General features: G+C 40.7%; 1 protein-coding gene across 10 annotated transcripts in view; it reads left to right on the forward strand.

The window, feature by feature from the left end:
* SPATS2L (spermatogenesis associated serine rich 2 like) overlaps positions 1-19,598 on the forward strand; it is a 160,786-nt gene that overhangs the window by 107,982 nt on the left and 33,206 nt on the right. For 9 of the 10 annotated variants that reach the window (XM_038585290.1, XM_038585291.1, XM_038585283.1 and 6 more), the window contains 3 exons: positions 441-687; positions 15,354-15,560; positions 16,918-17,053. In XM_038585290.1, coding sequence (XP_038441218.1) covers positions 441-687; positions 15,354-15,560; positions 16,918-17,053 — 590 coding nt within the window. The remainder of the gene's footprint in view (positions 1-440; positions 688-15,353; positions 15,561-16,917; positions 17,054-19,598) is intronic. The other variant, XM_038585288.1, reaches the window with a different exon arrangement.

Here is a 19,598-nt window from a genome sequence, read left to right on the forward strand (position 1 = left end):
GAGTCCTCCTTGCCTCCCCACCCACCCACCATCACCTCTTTAAGAAACATGAGCTCTTCTCCAGTGGCACTATATCCGGATTCAAGTTCTTTCAAAACAGTACTCACAAGATTTTACTATATTACCATTCATATATGGAGGGCTTCAGTTTGCTCAAATAATATTTCAGCTTTTGAGCCATTCCTTTCTCCTTTTCCCTTTTAAGGGAGGCTCCTTTGTTTACTGTGTTTATCAGGTAAAAGTTTGCTACAACCTACTGTAAGGAAAAGATACTCACATCCATGTGGGCAGTCAGTAAAGATGCAGGTGCTTTCCTCCATTCTATTCGGGGGCCAGAAAACAAATAAGATAACACACTTGATTTTTATCTCCCACGTTCACCTTCCATCTCAAGAGTCTGAGCTGAATAATACTATCTTCTCATTTGATTTTCATTCTAGAACAACAAAAGGAAAAGAAGCAAGTCGAAGCAGCATCAAGGCAACAAAGATGCTAAAGACAAGGCTGAGAGGCCTGATGCAGGGTCCCTGCAGCCTCCGCCACCCCAGATACAGAACGGCCACGTGAACGGCTGTGAGAAGGACAACTCATCCACAGATTCTGCTAGTGAAAAACCAGTCCTTATCCCTCGCGAGAAAAAGATCTCGATACTCGAGGAACCTTCAAAGGCACTCCGTGGGGTCACAGGTCAGTAACTCTTATATAAAATTGCTTAGGAGAGAAGGAGGCAGAGGGAACCCACGGAGGCAGTGGTGGCCACTGCTGATACTGCGGGAAGAGAGGGGTCTCCCTTCAACAAGGACTCCTACATCTTCCTGCAGGAATGGGGTTGGGGTCGGGGGGATGTTACGGGGCCGAAGAAGAAAGCTCAGCTTAGTCCTGTCCTAAGTCAGAAGAAAATTTTGTCTAAAGAACATAGTTCTAGTCTGTATTAGGATCATTGGGAAAACAAATTCCACTTAAAAGAAGTTTTCTTTCAAGACACCTTTGCTGGGATAAGGGAGGAATAATTGGTGATAACAGCAAATGTTATTAAAGGGTTGATCAAATTATTTTAACTCCTGGGACTTTATGTCAAGTGCAGAATGTCACCTTCCAGGGTGTTAGGATCTGGAATGTTGATTATTTGTGCTATAGCCATATCTTAATTAATCCACAAAAGGCTACTTTTTAATCAAATGTATGACCTTGGGCACATCATTTCATCTCTACTGTCCTGTTTCCTTTCTGTGAAATAAGGAAACTGTGCCAGAATGTACTAGATCAGTGGTCCTCAACACAGGCTAACCGAATGCTCCACTTTTATACCAAATCCTAAAATAAAAATCAGAGATAATATAATCTACCTAAAAACAGAATTTCAGTAAAGCAAAAAAAAATTTAAGAAATCAGGAGCAACTAAAATAGAAAAACCTGATAAAATGGTCAGATATTCACACCCACTTATAATGAATCACTTTGCACTTAACACAGTAGTCTACAGGATATTGTGGACACTGTATTTTTATATTTGACATGTGAAGCAAGAGCCAAAGCATGTTTGCGTGTAGACATACAATCACTATGAAAGCAGCTAGCTGATGCAGGGTATCAAGTCAGATACCAGGACTGCATGCGCCATTGGCCATGTGATCTCCCAAATGGTGCAAAACTCTTGGTCAGTTCTTTTTATTTATTTATTTATTTATTTATTTATTTATTTATTTATTTATTTATGATAGAGAGAGAGAGGCAGAGACATAGGCAGAGGGAGAAGCAGGCTCCATGCAGGGAGCCCGACGTGGGATTCGATCCGGGGTCTCCAGGATCGCGCCCTGAGCCAAAGGCAGGCGCCAAACCTCTGCACCTTGGTCAGTTCTGAACACCATAAAGTACCATCTTTTTCTTAATTTACCCAGAATTAAATCCTGGAAATCCCAACAAATCCTGGAAATCCATAGGAGAATTATACAGAAAATACTTGGTGTTTATATGTAAAGCATCCAAGAGGACCTGAGAAGGTTCGGGACACAGGGAGATCCTTTGCTGTGCAGGATTCCTGTGATTGTAAATCACTTGGCTATGGATGCAGGCCCCTCCCACACGCACAGATTGTAAAAAATGCCCCATCAGTTTTTCAAAATGCCTCCTAAGTGGTAGTAGATCCCCCAGAGAGGGCCAGGTAATTCCCAAAGTCCTTCTTCTAGTTATAAAGTCCTGCATTTATTGACTCGGTGACTTTCTAAACTCCTCTTACATGCAAAGCCCCGTACTGTTACGCCACAGTAAATTCAGAGAAGGATATGATGCGGTTGAGGCCCAGAGGGAATCACTTTCTGTTATTCTCGAAGAGAAGGCTGACTTTACTGTCTGGGGAAGACAGGTGCTACATCCGTGAGTGATCCAGGGAGGTTTCGTGGGCGTAATGGTTATTGAAGGATCCAGAGCCTTGAGGCTGTAGAGGGGCTTTGGAGGGAAGAGCCTGACTGCCCCCGGGTCTGCCGTTGGTAAGGGAAGCAGTGCTGTCCTCTGACAAGCCACAGATGAGCAGGGCGGGGCTCTGGCTAGGAGGAATGCAGTCTGGCAGGAGAGACCAATGCAAACAGAACATCCCCTGGTGACATGCACCGAATCAGGGCTCCGGTGAGGAAGCAACAAATAACTGACACGCTGCACAACACACTAGTTAGCTTTTAGATTGCTTGCAAAGCACCGATTTTCTTCCACAAACACATTACCTACCAGCTCTGTTGATAGTGCTGTGATTTCAGATAATCCTTCCTGCACGGTGCTTCCTTACAACCAGACAAACCACAAAAACAGCTTATTTCCATTTAGAATCTAAATTTTCCAGGAATTTTTTAATTCGGTTTTTACGATCCCTACAATTTTGAGGGTGTCTTGATTTATAGTAAGGGCAGGGGAAAGAAATGAAATAATTGAGTGGCAGATTCCCAACTTTGGTTGTTACTGCTTTCCCATGAATTACTTTCAAAATCTAATTACTCAAGTTGCTGTTTTGATATCAATCATAGACTAAAAGCCTAGCACGTACATTCGTTCATTTCCTTATAATTTATACCTTCTTTCTAAAACAATTTCAGTAACTCTATCAAGTATACGACATTAGAGCAAATTCAATATTGAAGCGCTTCGCTTCACAGTGGTGAGCTGCCTTGAAAGTTAAGTACCCACCAGAGGAGTTCTCTGTACAAGGAGGCTTTTGTCAACTCCAACATGAAACTTTCTGTGAAGACTCCTTTATTGCACAAAGAGCCATCCCAGGGTCCTTTCGGTTTTATTAAGTTCAGCATACAGGTGTTGCAGTGTGTCAGTATTATTTGTTAATATTACTGGGTCAGTACAAATCCATGCTTCATGTCAGTTTTCCTGTTAAAGAATACATGATGATAATGGAAGGCCATTAGATGCTTTTGCAAAAGGAAGGGAGCCCTCCTGGTTGACCATTAACTTCATCAGCAGCTCACTTGTTATGACCATAAATTTAAAAATGAGTTTGTAACTAGTTAGGTTTTCCTCCCCAAAGACAGTGAAAGTTTATCAGGAAGTGGTGCCAGAATTGGGAAATGACTTTGAAATGCTTATCCAATCCATCGGCAATCCCGAGGCCTCTAACAGATATTTCACAGATGGGTGTTAGGTCTTGGACATTATTTTTTTCAAGACTTTATTTATTTATTCATGAGAGACACACACACAGAGAGAGAGACAGAGAGAGAGAGAGAGGCAGAGACACAGGCTGAGGGAGAAGCAGGCTCCATGCACCGGGGAGCCCGACGTGGGACTCAATCCCAGGTTTCCAGGATCACGCCCTGGGCTCAAGGCAGGCACTAAACCGCTGAACCACCCAGTCTGCCCGGTCTTGGATATTCCACCCCATTTGGAGCAGAGCCGTGGAACTGGAAGGGATGGGAATGATCCTTTAACCTCATCCCGTCACTGAATTGCTGAGGAAGCCAAAGCACCCCCTCCACCCCCCAGGTTGAGAAGCTGAGAAGAGAACCCACACCCCTGGGGTAACTCTTGTTACTTTGCAAAAACCTGACTCAAATCCATGCAATTTAATGCAGGCATTGGAGAGTTTCTGCTGAAACCACAGGCTCCCTACTTCTAAAAGATGTATAATTGAAAAATTAGGAAAAAGGAATCATAACAAAGCCATATAATGATATTCTGTACTTGAGTGGGTTCGAAGTATGAGCGTAAAAGAAATCTCCCGTCTGCTTGCAGTGGAGCATTTATCAATCTTCCCAATAATGAAACTGGCTCAAGGAAGCTTGCCCCGAATGCCCAGCTGGGCAGCAGGCTGTGAACATGTGGAACGTGTGTTTTATCTTTTTATAACACCTTGACATTCAAGATCTCTCTTTTTAAAAAATTTTAAACAGAATCGTTTTCTGGTAGGGGAGAAGTTCACTTTAAGATACGTGCAGGTGGTTCAGGGGTGTTAGTGTGACTTCCTACGTGAAAAATCACCCAAAGCAGCATCATCTCAGGCTGTAAATATAGCATGGTCGAGTGGGACAATGCAGCCTGTCAGCATGTAGCTTAGAAGTTGGGGAGTTTGATTTAAACTTAGTACAAAATGACTTCTTTAAGCCGTGGAGTAGTTTTTTCTGTATTTCAGAATTTTTAATAACAGCTCAAATTAGATCTTTTACATAATCCAATCAAGATCATTCTGCGTCCAAGTACAAAGTCAGACAAGGAGTAGATGAAGATTTATTTTTACCAAAAGTAATGCCAGGGCTCATTTTTATTCCTGAGGCCCATCTAAATGTCTAAAGCACATGATGACTTTAGGGTTCAATTTTTCCCAAGTATTTCCTGCTTTACTTTTCTTAAGACTCTGGTCGCTGAAATGTTGAGGCGCTTATCCCTGTGTAGCCCAGGATAGGACTGCAGATCTCTGTGTTGTCTTCCTCCCACTGGACACAATCCCCCTTGAACGGGGAAGGAGTGGGATGCCGGGCCACCGGCAGGCCCCATTGGGATAAACTTTGGGGCGGGCCTTCCAGCTCGACTGCCGGCCAGAGGCTTCCTTGATGTCCCCTCGTCTTGTGAAGCTTCCTGGGAAGCCAGCTCTTCTGTTACTTGTTACCTGTCTCAAACAGAAGGCTCCATGCTGTGTTCACTGACCTCTACAAACCGGACTTTGCAATCTGCTCGGTATCCTGGAACAGGAGCGGCCCAGTCGGTTTGCCTTGACAATGCAGAGTCTCTGTGTTGGCGTGGGCCTGGCACCGAGCTGCCTTCTCGTTCTCAGAGTGAACTGAACCAAATGTGAGAGAAAGGGTCCTGTTATTTTAGAATGTTGGCTGCCTGTCTCTCATTTGTGCTTCTTGTTACACACACACACACACACACACACACGTGCGCGTACATCTCACCAGACCATTTCACGGTATTTTTATGGTGTGAGGTTCCCTATAGGATTTCCAAGCAGATTTTTTTTTTATGCTGCTGTTGGTCCTAGCCTCAAGATTATCTCCCCCGCTTCTCTAAGCCCTATATTGGACCAGAGGATTAGAAAAGATCAACAAGATGAAAGCAGCTTGCCTAGAACTTTAATAGTAAAGCCAAATGTGTATATTCCAGGATTTCAGCAGTGCCAGCTCTCAAATGGAAGCAATATAATATTGTAGCAGAGAACCAGGCTTTAGCATTAGGGGTGTCTGGATTCGAGTCTTAGCCTTGTCACTTCCTAGGTGTGTGACCCTGGGCAAGTTAACCCCTCCATGTCTCAGTGTGCCCTCCCCGGAAAAATCACAACTATAACCCCACTTTGCCAGATTGTGGTAAGCAATAAATGATTAGCACAGCACCTGGCGTGGAGCAAACCCTCACATCATTTATCTACCTGGTAAACATTTTTAAGCATCCTGACATGTGCCAGCAATTCTTCCAGAGGAAGTGAACAAGACAACAGAGTTTCTGCCCTCAGGGAACTTGTGTCCAATTTGGAAGGTGAGGAGAAGAGATACACAGTAAACCAGAACACAACTAAGCCACCAAGAGAATTCTAGAGTATAATAAATGTTGTGAAGGCAGTAAATAGGGCAGAGACCGGGGCAGGGGCGGAGGGAGTGTGCGGGACTTGAGATAAGGCCCTGGTGTCCCGTGAGTGATGGAAGAGGAGACGCGGGGGCCAAGACTGATGCCCCAAAGCAGGTTCTCTCACACCAGCTTACAGTGGCCCGAGCAGCCAATATTTTATTTAAACCTTAATTAAGGACTTTAGCTGAAACTCTTGCAGAGTTATAACCAAAGGGTTTTTTTTTTACTATTTTTTTTAAATTAAAGATATAATACTTTATTAACCTCTACAGCTGATAGTATGTCCTGTTCTATGAACATGCATTTGAAAGTTCACATTTTAAAGCACGTTCATTGTTATTATCACTCCTCCTTAATTATTGTGTTGGCATCTAAATACTTAGCGTAGCTCCTGTGTAGGGCTGGGTGCATTTCAGTCTCCACATCAGCTCCTGGGGGCACCAGGTCAGGACCATTCAGGTAGCGTTAGGGGAGGCCTGTGACTGCATCTTCCAGGACTAGGACCTCTGCTTCCTTTCTCTGGGTATGATAAAGCAGAAAGAGACAGAGACCCACACAGGATGGAGTCATACCCAGGGCCCAGGAAATGCAAAACCCCTAGGGATATGTTCCTGTCACCTGGGTAGAGTGAAATCCAGAGCCAGCTCCATTCTCCTTCTCATTTGAAAACTACTTTTGTGGGATCCCTGGGTGGCTCAGTGGTTGAGCCCCTGCCTTCCTCCCAGGGCCTGATCCTGGAGACCAGGGATCAAGTCCCACATCGGGCTCCCTGCATGGAGCCTGCTTCTCTCTCTGCCTCTCTCTCTCCCTCTCTCTGTGTCTCTCATGAATGAATAAAATCTTAAAAAAAAAAAAAAAAAAAAAAAAAAAAAAAAAAACTACTTTAGCTGCAACCCTGCAGCAGAAGCACAAAAACTACTCATCTCTGAAGAGCTGATACCTTTGTAACTTCCCACCCATACCTTGTTGGGTGACTTCAGTTATAAACCAGCTTAATTAAATGGAATGCACTCCTTGCAAAGAACAAAAGGCTTCCCCAAAAAACCTGTTTTTTAAATTTTTGAACAGATTTAAATGGCTCTATCAGAATGCAATGAGAATTGAGCCTGTTTTGCAGGGAAATAACTGAAACAAATGAAGAGAACCTGCCTACCTGTGTCATTGGCAGCTTAATTCATTGACTTTATTATCTTTTTTTTTTTTTTTTAAGATTTTACTTATCTATTTGAGAGAAAGAGACAGAGAGAACTTGAGCAGGGGAATAAGGGGCAGAGGGAGAGGGAGAAGCAGACTCTCTGCTGAGCAGGAAGCCTGACCCAGGGCTTGATCCCAGGACCCTGAGATCATGACCTGAGCTGAAGGCAGCCACTTAACCGACTGAGCTACCCAGGCGCCTCTATTATCTTTTAACATAAATAAACCTGTAAAGATATTAATGACCTATGAGATCTTGAAAGGTCATGTAAATAAAACTAAAAGATTTGTTTCCAATCTGGAAGTTACCAGCCCTATGCCCACGGAACTGATCAAATTTCCTAAGACTTGAAATAATAAAGTCCATCTGTAGTTGATAAAGAGGTTATGAAAAAGCAGAACTGACCAACATTATGTCTGAAGTAAGCCTGTCCATTTTGGTCTCTATTTCAAAGCCATGGGTTCCTCTGACTTTCTGTTCATTCCCCTGTCATGCAGTAACAGAAGAATAACAGACCATGCAAATCCAGGTGCACCATCACTGTAATGTGAAAAGAATTTTCTTGGGGTTTCATCACCAGACCATTATTCTGTAACATCTGAAGGAATTATCTTTACTTAATGTCTCCATTATTTCACCTCTGTCTGTCGCTGATCAACCAATCATTACAGCTTACAGCTTCATCACTCCAAAGACACTGCTCCCACTAGTTTATCAATGGCCTCCATGTATTGGATCAAGCAGGCGTTTTTCAATCCTTTATCCTTTTTTCTTTCTGCAGCATTCGGTGCTGTCGATCACTCCACCTTAATGCTCTATCTTTCCTTTTTGGCTCCAATGACATGTCAGTCTCCTGATCTCCTCTCCATCTTCATTGCCCCTCTGTTTCCTTTGAGGATCACTCTTCTCTACTTGGCCATTAACCAGTGAAGCTTGTCAAGGCTTGGTAGGTTCCAAGTCTTTTCTCCTATAAAACATACCATCTTCCTTAGATCATTTCAACCGTGCCTGAGTTTTAATTATGTAAGCTGGCCCACAAATTCGTCTTCCCAGTCCAGGCTACTCTCTTGAGATAGATTAATTAATTAATTAATTAATTAATTCCAGGCTCTTACTTGACATTTTCACTTTAACAGTTCAAAGCACTTCAACAGCATGCTTCAAGCAATCTCATGATCTCGGCCTCGGCTTTCTTTTAGTGTTCCTGATGTTAATGTCCTACCTATTTGATGTGCAAGCCAGAAATCTAGCACCAGTCCTGACATCTTCCCCCTCTCACCCCCCACATCCAATCCATCAACAAGTCCTGTTGATTTTCTTTTCCAAATATTCCTAGAACCCGTCCATTTTTCACAGTCTCTGCCTCTGCCTTCCCACCTCATCCTCTCTTGCTTGTGTTGCTATAGGCGTCCACTGATTAATTTCCTAGTATTTACATCGTTCCCCTCTAAGTTACTCTGTATCCTGAAATCTTTTCAAAACACAAATCTGAACTCTTAAGATAAAAACCAAAAGTCTTATCATGGCTTGCAGGCTTAGCATGATCTGGCCCCTATGTGTTGCTATTCTTTCTTGCTTTCTCTGTTCCAGCCACCCTGGTTCCCTCTCAGCCCCTCATGCTGGCTGTATCAGTCAGGTTCAAGTTTGGAGACAGAAGCCACAGAGTTTATTTGAATGGGAGGACTGTAATACAGAGAATTACCAACTACAACACTAGAAAGGCCAGGAGGTGGTTACCTACTCAAAGAGATAGATGAGGACTCCGAGATCTAGACATGCAAGAGGGCAGTTGCTATCTCTAGGAAGGTTAGACAAAAAAAGAGAGCCCTCCAATCCAAGACTGATATTCTGATGTCGCCGAAGGGACGTGGCCATCAGAGGAACATGCAGTCTTGTGGTAGCAAAACAACAACATCCAAAACTGTCACAGGGCATGGACTGAGCTGTCCATTGCTGGGGGTGTCGGTAGGCTAGAATTGCTGAAAGCCGCTGCCAGTGCACGAGTCGCAGGGGACAGGCACGAGTGCAGCTGGAGCTTCTCAGCATGGCTGCTGACTCCTGGGACAAATAAGCATAATAATGAAGAACCAGAACTGGAAGAGAAGAATATTCCTGCCCTTTTAGCCTTTCATGGTCACTTTATTGCCCTCTACTAATAAAGCTGACATTGTGCTGGCTGGCAAGAGAGAATCGTTCACAGGGGCCAGCTCCATTGGCACAAAGGAAGGCAAAGAAGGGTAGATTTGCGCCGAGAGGCAATAACTTCATAACTGGCACACAGCGCTTACTCCCACTGCAAATGCTATCTCTGTCTGGAATGCATTTTCCTGCCCCCTTACCTGATTAGTTCATGTGATTAGTAGGGCAATGGAACACTTTAAGATGTTTCATTTCCCTTTGCATTTTTCTTTTTGTGAATATTTAAGAACACTAAGATTCTGATCAGAGAACTATTATTATTATTATCAGTTATCATAAAACACTAACATATTAACTTAATTACTTTTAAGTGAATATAATATGCTTTGAGTAACACAGGCATTAGAAATTTTAGGTGTAATTTTATGACAACAAAATTATACTTTGGGTTTTTTTTTTTTTTTTTCAGTTTTTCCTGGGTAGAACTACTTTAAAATACTACATTAATCATCATCAGACAATGTACTTTACTGTGTATAGGAGGCTCTTAACTCAATGGGTTAAAATAATTTTTTAGACCTACTCTTATATATAATACATTTCTTAAACTTAGATTTGAATTCCATTTATACTCCCTTCAGTCTCCTTAGAAGTACATAAAGCTTTCACTGAAAAGTAAAATCTAATAAGAAAAAAAAGAGTTTTCAGAAGTTTTCAAGTCTGAACACATACATGGCTGTACATATATTATGAAAATCTTTGAATTCAAGTCTTATATTTCTCCCAAGAGGAAGATTTGTTTTCTTTGGTACTGTTAACAAGAAACAGCCACCACAGTTTATGTTTTGCTGTGTAAAATAAATCCACACAAGAAGCAATCAAATGTGACCTATAATAGAAAGAAAGATTAGCCATTAGAAGCAGAACGATATCGCTTATGAATGAAGAAGCAAAATCTTCAGCAAAATATTAGCAAGTTTAAGCCAGCAATATATAAGAAAGATAATACACTATGACCAATGTGCTTTTTTCCCAAGAATGCACCATTGGCTTAACATGTAAAAATTGATTAGTGTAATTTACTGTCAACAAAATAAAGGAGAAAAACAATATGATCATCTTAATAAGTGAAACAAAATTAAATCATTTGGCAAAATAATAAAAACTCCCAGAAAACTAGGAATATAAGTGAATTTCCCAATAAATGTGTGAAAAATCTGCTCTGTAGTTAATATCATATTTTATGATAAATATTCAATGCACTTTCCCTAAGATCAAGAATAATGCAAGGACACAAGGACACTTATTCTACATTGTACTAGGGTTCTTAACCAATTTAATAAGGCAAGGGAAGACTGGAATGAAAGAAGCTAAACTGCATTTGCAGGTGTCAGTATTGCCTATATAGAAAATTGTAGGAAACCTACAGAAAAAAAAAAAAAAAAAAACTAGTAAGGAAATTAGCAAGGTAACTAGGTATAAAGTTCAATATTATAATAAATCAGTTGTAATTTTGCATTCTGGCAGCCAACAACTGGGAAATGAAATTTTTAAAAATATTACATACAGTTACCTAAGACATCTAAAATACCTAGGAATAAATTTAGCCAAAGATGCACAAGACACCTAAAACCGTAAAACAGTGCTGAGACCAATTAAAGAAAAGCTAAATAAATGGTGTGTTGTATCATGTTCAAAGATCAAAAGATGCAGTACTGCTAAGATACTAATGATCTCCAAATTGATTTATAGATTCAACTCAAGCCCAGTCAAAATCCCACCAGATTTCTTGTAGAAATACACTGACTGTTTTTGTAGAAATAAACTGATTCTTAAATTTGAAATGCAAAGGACCTACATTAGTCAAGACAATCTTGAAAAAGGAGCAAAGTTGGAGGACATATCACCTGATATGAGACTCATTGTATAGTTACAGTAAGAAAATAAAAAAATTTAAAAAGTGTGGTGTTAGGGGTGAGGATAGACAACTGTATCAGTGGAATAGAATGTAGTCCAAAAATAGACCACACATATATAGTCAATTGATTTTCAACAAAGATGCCAACATAATTCATTGGGGAAAGGTGAACTCAGATTTACTGCTATGATCTTAAGTTGCTTTTTCACATTTTACATGTTAGTTGTTAAGGGCAGAGAGACTGTGTCCCATGTATCTCCTATGAGGAAGCTAGGGCTGGCACATAAGGGTACTCCATATAAATCTGTTGAGTCAGATTGAATCAGAAACCAGAATGATACTCAGGAAGAAATATACAATCTGTGTTGGGATTTGATAAGTATTTTTAATAAAGGGAAAACTCAGGTAATAGTTAAATTCAAAAACATATAATTTTCTAGGAGCCATTTTTAGGGTGAAATTAAAATGTATATCAATTAAAATGTATATAATATTTATCAAAATCTGGGCAGATTAGGTGTTTCCAGAGACAACTTTTTTTCCAAGATGTAACTACTTTGATTCAAGTATTTGATGAATATTGGATAAAGACACAGCCAGGGACTCATATCAAACGAGGCTCCCTATAACTAGAAGGGCCCCAGGCATGAAAAGTACCAAAGTAATGCTGATTCATTCATTCATTCATTCAGTATTCATCATGTACTTACTAGGCACCAAGCATATAGTTATGAACAAGACATATATCCCTCTGTCGCCACTTTGCTCATGTAGAAATTGCAGAGGGTATTTTAAGGTTTCACTGAAATCAGTACTCTCTTAGTCTGGAATATAAATTAGAGTGATTGCAGATTTTAGACCAATAATTTTATGCTCCTTCTGATTTATATTAGTGCTACCCAATAGAAATATAATGTGAGCTACCTATGTAATTATAAAACTCTGAGTAGCCACATGAAAAAAGTTAAAAGAAACAGGTGAATGAGATTGCATAATATATTTTATCTAACTTAATACATGCAAAATATTATTTTGACATACCAGTATTTTTTAAATCATCAAAGTAATATTTTTAATTCCTTTTTTTTTGTACTAAGTCTTCAAATCTTAGTGTGTATTTTACAGTTACAGCACATCTCAGTTTAGGGAAGCCACATTCCAAGCGTTGAATGACCACATATGGCTAGTGGCTACCTTATTGGACAGGGATAGGAATCAACTCTGAGTCAGCTACTGTCTGTTGAAGTTTCTAAGTAAATTCCAGAAAGAGAGAATTGATGGTACTTCTGGCCATAATGTTAGAGGGAAATCACTGTATCTAGGAAAGAACCTCCATTATCCTGTTGCTAGAAATATCAGGATTTGTGGTTAAGATGAAACTAATTCTGTTATAGCTGAATAACTTAACCACCAGCTTTCATCTGAAAGAGCCCCAGAGTTTTACTATATTTGGAGACAGATCTGAACAGCCAATGTGCAAATATATCCAAGTCATCTTTGAGAATTTCAGATCTTTCCAGTGTTCACTGATTTCTACCAATAATAAGACAGCTTTTCAGGACCCTAAAAAAAACTCTGCTATTCATATTTCTCAATGAATTCTTGTTGGATGAATGATGAAATGAACCAGCAGCCCACATACCAGTTCTCTGAGACACAAACAAAATATTTTCAGCTCTAGGTTAATGAACCCATGTTCATTTGCATGCTTGCCTTCCATTTAAAATTCTTACACATGCACCAGAATAATGTTTTCCCTTCATTCTAAGGTCATTATTTCCATTAGGCTATAATATAAATCCCCTTGTTTTCAAGGATAAGACTGATTTACTATACCATGCTCAATGAGCTATATTTTAGATTCTCAATTTATAATATTTCATTAAGGCTGAATCTTCACTATGATTTAGAAAGGGACTGAGTTGGAGCCAGCCTGTACTTAATCATTATTTTAACCAAACATTTACAGATTCATCAAAAAAATTAGTTTTTCATCTTATGCAGTAGAGTTTCTTCAGGTGGGGGTGCCACCCATCTTCACCCCAGCAGAATCACCTGGCAGGTAGAATCTTGGGCCCATTGCTGAATCAAAATCCCTGGAGGTGTTGTCTGGGAATTTGCATTTGTAAAAAGTACTAAGGGAGACTTCCTGCACACTAACTCTTGACAACCACTGCCCTACACTGAAGTTCTTTAGTATAACAAAATTGCACACTACCACTTAAATCTGTTTAATCACTGGAGGAAATGCTATTTTCAGTACTTAATTTGTTCACTACCTTTGTTGAACATCTCATTGTGTATTGTAATTTCCCTTTAAAGAGTACTCATCAATTGAGCTTTGGGTGTTATACTATATGTTGGCAAATCGAACTTCAATAATAAAAAAAAAAAGAGTACTCACCATTCAGCCCATAAAATGTATGCTATGCTTTCTTTTTTTTTTTTTTTTTTTTTAGATTTATTTATTTTAGAGAATGAGAGAAAGTACAGCAGGGAGGGGCAGAGAGAGAGAATCTCAAGCAGACTCCCCACTGAGCATGGAGCCTGCCCGAATTGGGGCTCATTCTCATGACCCTGATATTATGACCTCAGGCAAAATCAAGAGTCGGATGCTCAACCAACGGAGCCACCCCAGCGTTCCTCTGCTTTCTTGATATAGAAGTTATGAATGATGCAATCAACAAAGTCAGATTTACACTTGTCTTAAATGTCTAAAATCAAATTGACAAGGATGCAGATCATATTCTTTTGCACCTTCCATGTGTAATCTCTATAACGTCTGTGGCAAATGTTAGGAAAGGTGTTCTTTGTTCTTTGTTTTGTTTTGTTTTGTTTCCCATGAAATCATTTTAAGAGTACTTTAATTCAGTCACAATTTTACAGATAGCCACTGAGCCAAACACAAGTACTAGGGCTTCAAAAATGAATCAGGTTTCAGTATTTGACTTTAAGGGAACCCTAGCTTCCTCAAGCAGGGATGAGGGGCAGACACATAAACCTTGTGTTAAAATATAATACAGTAAATTTTTATGAGGTGCCAGGGAAGTAGAAAGAAGTGAAGCAGGATGAAAAGGACCTGCAATTCATAGAAATGACTTTGTGCTCTGAGTGTGAGCCACAGACAGCCGAAAAGTGAAGTCATTCCTACAGGCTCATCCAGGACACAGGGAAGCTCAGCACATTGGTCTCCTGGATCCAGCCCTGTACTTTCTCCTACACTCAGCTTCCTCCAAAAGCCTGGCCTTCAGAGCACACTGACTTCCCTTTTTTTTACACCCAAAGCTCTCTCTGGTTGTAAGATGTTAAGGGTAATACATTTCCTTTTCCGGCCACTAAGGTATCATTTAATTCACTCCAGCAATAACTAAATAGGAACCTACCTTTAAAAGATGCTGAACGCAATGTGCTGCTAATTTACTGCCACATCTTATTAAAGCTCCAGAGAGAATTTGACTCCCTAGATTTTAAATATAGTTGAGAATATTATGTTTCTCGATTTAATCCTCCATAAATTAAGTGAAATGATTATAGTACCTGTTGTCACTTCATTCTTGCCCTATCTCCAGTCACTCTCCTGCCTTCATTAATTAATAATAAAATACCACAAGACATTAATGCAGCACTTGGAGATAGTAAGGCTGCATTTTTATAGCCTCAATATGAAATCATACTTAAAGATGCTTACACCTATACTGAATGAGGAAAAAAAAAACAAAACTCTGCTCCTAATAACCTTCATAATCAGTGAGGAAACCAAGCCTCAGAGATGCTAAGTGGCTTGCCCAGGGCCGCTGTACAAAGTAATTACCAGAACTGAAATGCCCACTCAGGTCTTCTGACTCCCAAGTACAAGGCTCTATTTCTAGGATATCCTCAAATCTTCTGGAGATTCTATTAAAACAGTTTCTTCACTGTTTGCAATGAAGGGCATGATTGCCAACATGTAAACAAAAGCAGAAATCTTGGCATTCCCACCAGTCACTTTCTCATCAGTGTTTTTAGTTTATCACTTCACAGTCATTATTTGGTGTTTTCTTACAGAAGGCAACAGACCACTGCAACAGAAACTATCCTTAGATGGGAACCCCAAACCTATACATGGAACACCAGAGAGGTCAGATGGCCTACAGTGGTCAGCTGAGCAGCCTTGTAACCCAAGCAAGCCTAAGGCAAAAACATCTCCTGTTAAGTCCAATACCCCTGCAGCTCATCTTGAAATAAAGCCAGATGAGCTGGCAAAGAAAAGAGGTAAAGTGATTTCTTTTGCACAAATGATTCAACACATTTTGCACACCCAGAGAAGTGCCAGAATGATAGAACTTTCCAAAAGATGCTGCTTAGTGAAGAGAGATGCACATGCAATTGCATTTCTTTCTGTGACCCACATAGATTAAAAAGTAGATGTGATTCCTCCCATGTTAACCAAAGGCCTCAAATATTTCAGAGGAATTACATCCCCTTTCTCTGCCCCTCTGTGGTCATTCTTCCCTCTGTAGGCATGGATAAATTTGCACCACAAATACTTTCTACCCTCATATTTTATGAAGCAAACAGTTTTTTTTTTTAGTAATATGAATGCCAAATGTTTCGCTGGCACACAAGTTCTTAACTTACATTGAATGAAGATGAATCTCGAGGCTGATATGTCTTCTTCAGATATGATCTTTCTCATGGAAATTCAGTTCTGTGTTAGAACTTTCAGACAATGTAACACTGAAAGAGGATTTTATATTTGACACACTGTGTTTTTATTATCCTTTGAGCTTTGCTATACTTCATACATAATTGGTATTAAACACGAAAGGGGCTAAATCACTTCCTTTTTGATTCCCAGAGGATTAAATAATATTCTTCTCATTCAGCCTCAGTTGTATCTGATTTCCTTGGCTTTGATTTGACAGACTTTCGTACTTTTCTTGAGGGAGATTTCTTTCTTCTAAGAAACATGGCCTTGTTGGGATAAGTACAATTGGCCTGTTTGCTCTGCAGTATCTGTATACCTTGGTGACGGTTTCAGGAAATCAGGCAAGATTGGCACCCATCGAGCAGCTCTAAGTGCTGCTGCTATAATTACAGGCCTGGCTCAGAACTGATGGGGCCGGAGCCAGCATACCTGGCACCAAAGCTCCGTACTCTCTCTAGCTCATTTGTACCTCTCCCAATCTCCATGTCATTTTCCTCATCCAAAAGCCCTGCTGGCTTTTAACCACGCAGAGTGGTGAGAGCCAGCAGCACAAATGGTCTTTAGACATATCAGATTCTAAGAAACTGCAGTTCATAATAGAACATAATGATCACAGCCTCTTTCCAAAGCACAAAGGAGGCACGTGTGCCCAAAATGGCCCACCCACAGAACCCACTGGTCAAATCACAGCAGTCTCAGGGGCCACACAAATCACCCACTGTGGATTTTTAAAACTCTGGGTTATAAACACATAAACATCTCCTTGACAGAACTTTTTTTTTTCCATTGAGAAACAAAAGATAAATCTCTCTCTTTTTATTAGGGGGTATGGGAGTTGGCTGCTTTTGCTGTTGTTGTTTGGCTCAGAAATAAAAAGATAGAGTGTTCAATTTAACAGTTGTTTCATGACATTACTTTTAGGCCCAAACATTGAGAAATCGGTGAAGGATTTGCAGCGCTGCACTGTGTCTCTAACAAGATACCGTGTCATGATCAAGGAAGAAGTGGATAGTTCAGTGAAGAAGATCAAAGCTGCCTTTGCCGAATTACACAACTGGTGAGTAATTTGACTTAGAAACTATAAACTTAAAGCACTTGAGCTGTTCCTACAGGTAAAAGCATCTGATGGGAAACATTGTTTATTTAATACATAAACATCACAGAACAACTCCTCAGCAAATTTTTTAAGTCCTGCAAGCAGAGGCATATATCATGGGGATAAAAAAGAAGGGAAAATGTTTGAGTGAGAAGAAACCCAATACACATAATTCATTGGAGTTTGAAATTGGCCCCAAAGTGCATGAATGATGTAGAACACAACCTCAACAAATGATATTTTTGACAAATTCCTGGAAGGCTTATATCATGAATGCTACTGAGAAAACAAAATATTTTCCAACCTTATCATTAATAAATAAGAAAGACTCCCTTAACGAAACTCAGAAACATCTTAGACAAGCTTAGTGATAGAATTGCATTCTTGGGTATCTTGAAGACTGGAATTAAGAAATGGCACACTGGTGTGGTTTTGGTTGTGCCCTGCCCTGCCCTACTCTGCAGCTGACGTTGATGGAAGATGTTTCTTGGAGCCCTGTATATTTGCTCATGTCCACAATTGAAATGAAGCATCTATTGGTAAAGGTTAAGTTATTACCAGTAGAAAAAGTTCTCAGTGTATCACTCAAGACTCTTCCAGTTTCAAGTGATGGAAACCGAAGTCACACTAGTTAATGACAAAGGAGAATTTATTGGCTTATGTACATGAAAAATTGAGAAGATTCCTTTAGGCAAATTTGGTTCTAAGCCCAAATTGTGTTCTGAGAATTCCATTTCTCTCTCCCTCCCTCTCTCCTTCCCTCCCTCCTTCCTTCCCTCCTTCCCTTTCTCCTTGTCTCCGTCTCTCCCTCCTTTTCTTTCTCAGCATCTCGTATAATCTCCTGGTTCCACTTATTCTTGGCTTGATTCTTGGGTGTGATCTCTCCACATGGTAGTAAAGATGCCCCCGTAGCAGCTCCATGCTTACATAATCCTTAGTCCCTGTGATCTGAAAGAGACCTTTGTCTCCAGTAGTTCCAGCAGAAGCCCAAGGGCTAATTCGCATTGACTGGGCTGGGCCGTGTATCTGTCCCTAAACTGGTCACCGTGGCAAGAGAGACAGTCTTCCCACCAGCCAGGCTGGGGTCTTGTGCCCTGCACAGAGTTAGAGCTGGTGAGCCCCACCTGAATCCCGTGGACCAAGAGTTGAAGGGCTGTGGTTCCTGAAGGAAAATCAGGGCGCCAAGGAGAAAAAATAGAAAGACCAGAAAAACAAACCCACAGTGCCTGCGCTCAAGTGTGTTCTCTGTATCTCATTGGCTCTCCATGATTCTAGAAGTTGACCACGTGTTCCGCCTCTCTTTCCTTTCCAAGTCCTTTCTTTGACACAGATGCGCTTTTTAGCAGATTATAGAGTTGTGTAAAACCAAGGATCACACTTAACACAATCTAAAATTTCCAAAATTTAAACCATCTGCCACCTAGAGCTTAAGATCCCAATGTGCACAAGGTACCAGAGACTTGAAAGAAAACCGTCTCCATCAGTTATTGTGCAGTGAGGGACCGTGAAGGGCATGACTGGGCTCTCCACCCCGTCACGTCAGCTGGACCTTAGCAGAGCTCTCCTCTCTGCCACCAGACGAGAAACTAATTGTTCAAAGTACACTCCAGGAATATGTTTGAAAGTTCTTAGAGAAGGTAAAGATGCTATAAAAATGAAAGGTATTATTATTATTACTGGTTTTTAAATGCTATATAGTTCCATGATTTTTTAAAATCTATCCTTAAGTTACCCCGATATATATATCTAAGCACACTCAACTTCCAGGCCTGGTCTCTGGAGCCAGAGTCAGCCAACTTTACCTCTAAAGGGCCAGCTAGTAAATGTTTTGAGCTTTACAGTCTGCGGTGTCTGTGCAGCTCCGCAGCTCTACTGCCATGGCACGAAGCAGCCCGAGAAACGCAGGCAGGCAGTGGGCCGGGGCTGGCTCGTGGGGCCGGAGCTTCCAGCCCCCGGAGGCCCGAGACAACGCTCAGAGAAGGCCACTCTGTCTTACTCTTTTGTGTGGCATTTTAGAGTAAACTCTTCCTCTGGGGCCTCGGTAGGATACCTTCCATCCGAGTGACTCACACACCAATTGACAAAGTGTAGCACTGACCTCAAATTACCTCTCTCCTCCAGCTGCTCCGAGTACTTTTTTTTTTTTTATTTCCTTAGTAAAATGAACACCACATGGGTCACGAGACATCTTGAGATTTATAGCAGACTCTGAGTGTTTCACTCCTCAAGAGCTGGAAGCGTAGGGCCGGGGAAGTCAGCACCCAGGGAAGTTGTGTATCTTTTCTCTGCTTATATGTCACGCTTTGTTTCAAACCGATGGGTAGGATGGTTTCTGAATGAGCTCTGCCAAGCAGTACTGCTGTTTAAAAGTCACCTCGTAGCAAATGGCACTTTTCCTCCAAACTGAAGAAGAATAAATATAGATTAACCGTTTTTTTTAACGTGCTCTTGCTACAAAACGCGTCAACACCAGCACTTGTTTTCCGATCTAAACTTTAATAAAAAT

Source organism: Canis lupus, chromosome 37, assembly GCF_011100685.1.
Source record: "Canis lupus familiaris isolate Mischka breed German Shepherd chromosome 37, alternate assembly UU_Cfam_GSD_1.0, whole genome shotgun sequence".
NCBI classification, from domain to species: Eukaryota; Metazoa; Chordata; class Mammalia; order Carnivora; family Canidae; genus Canis; species Canis lupus.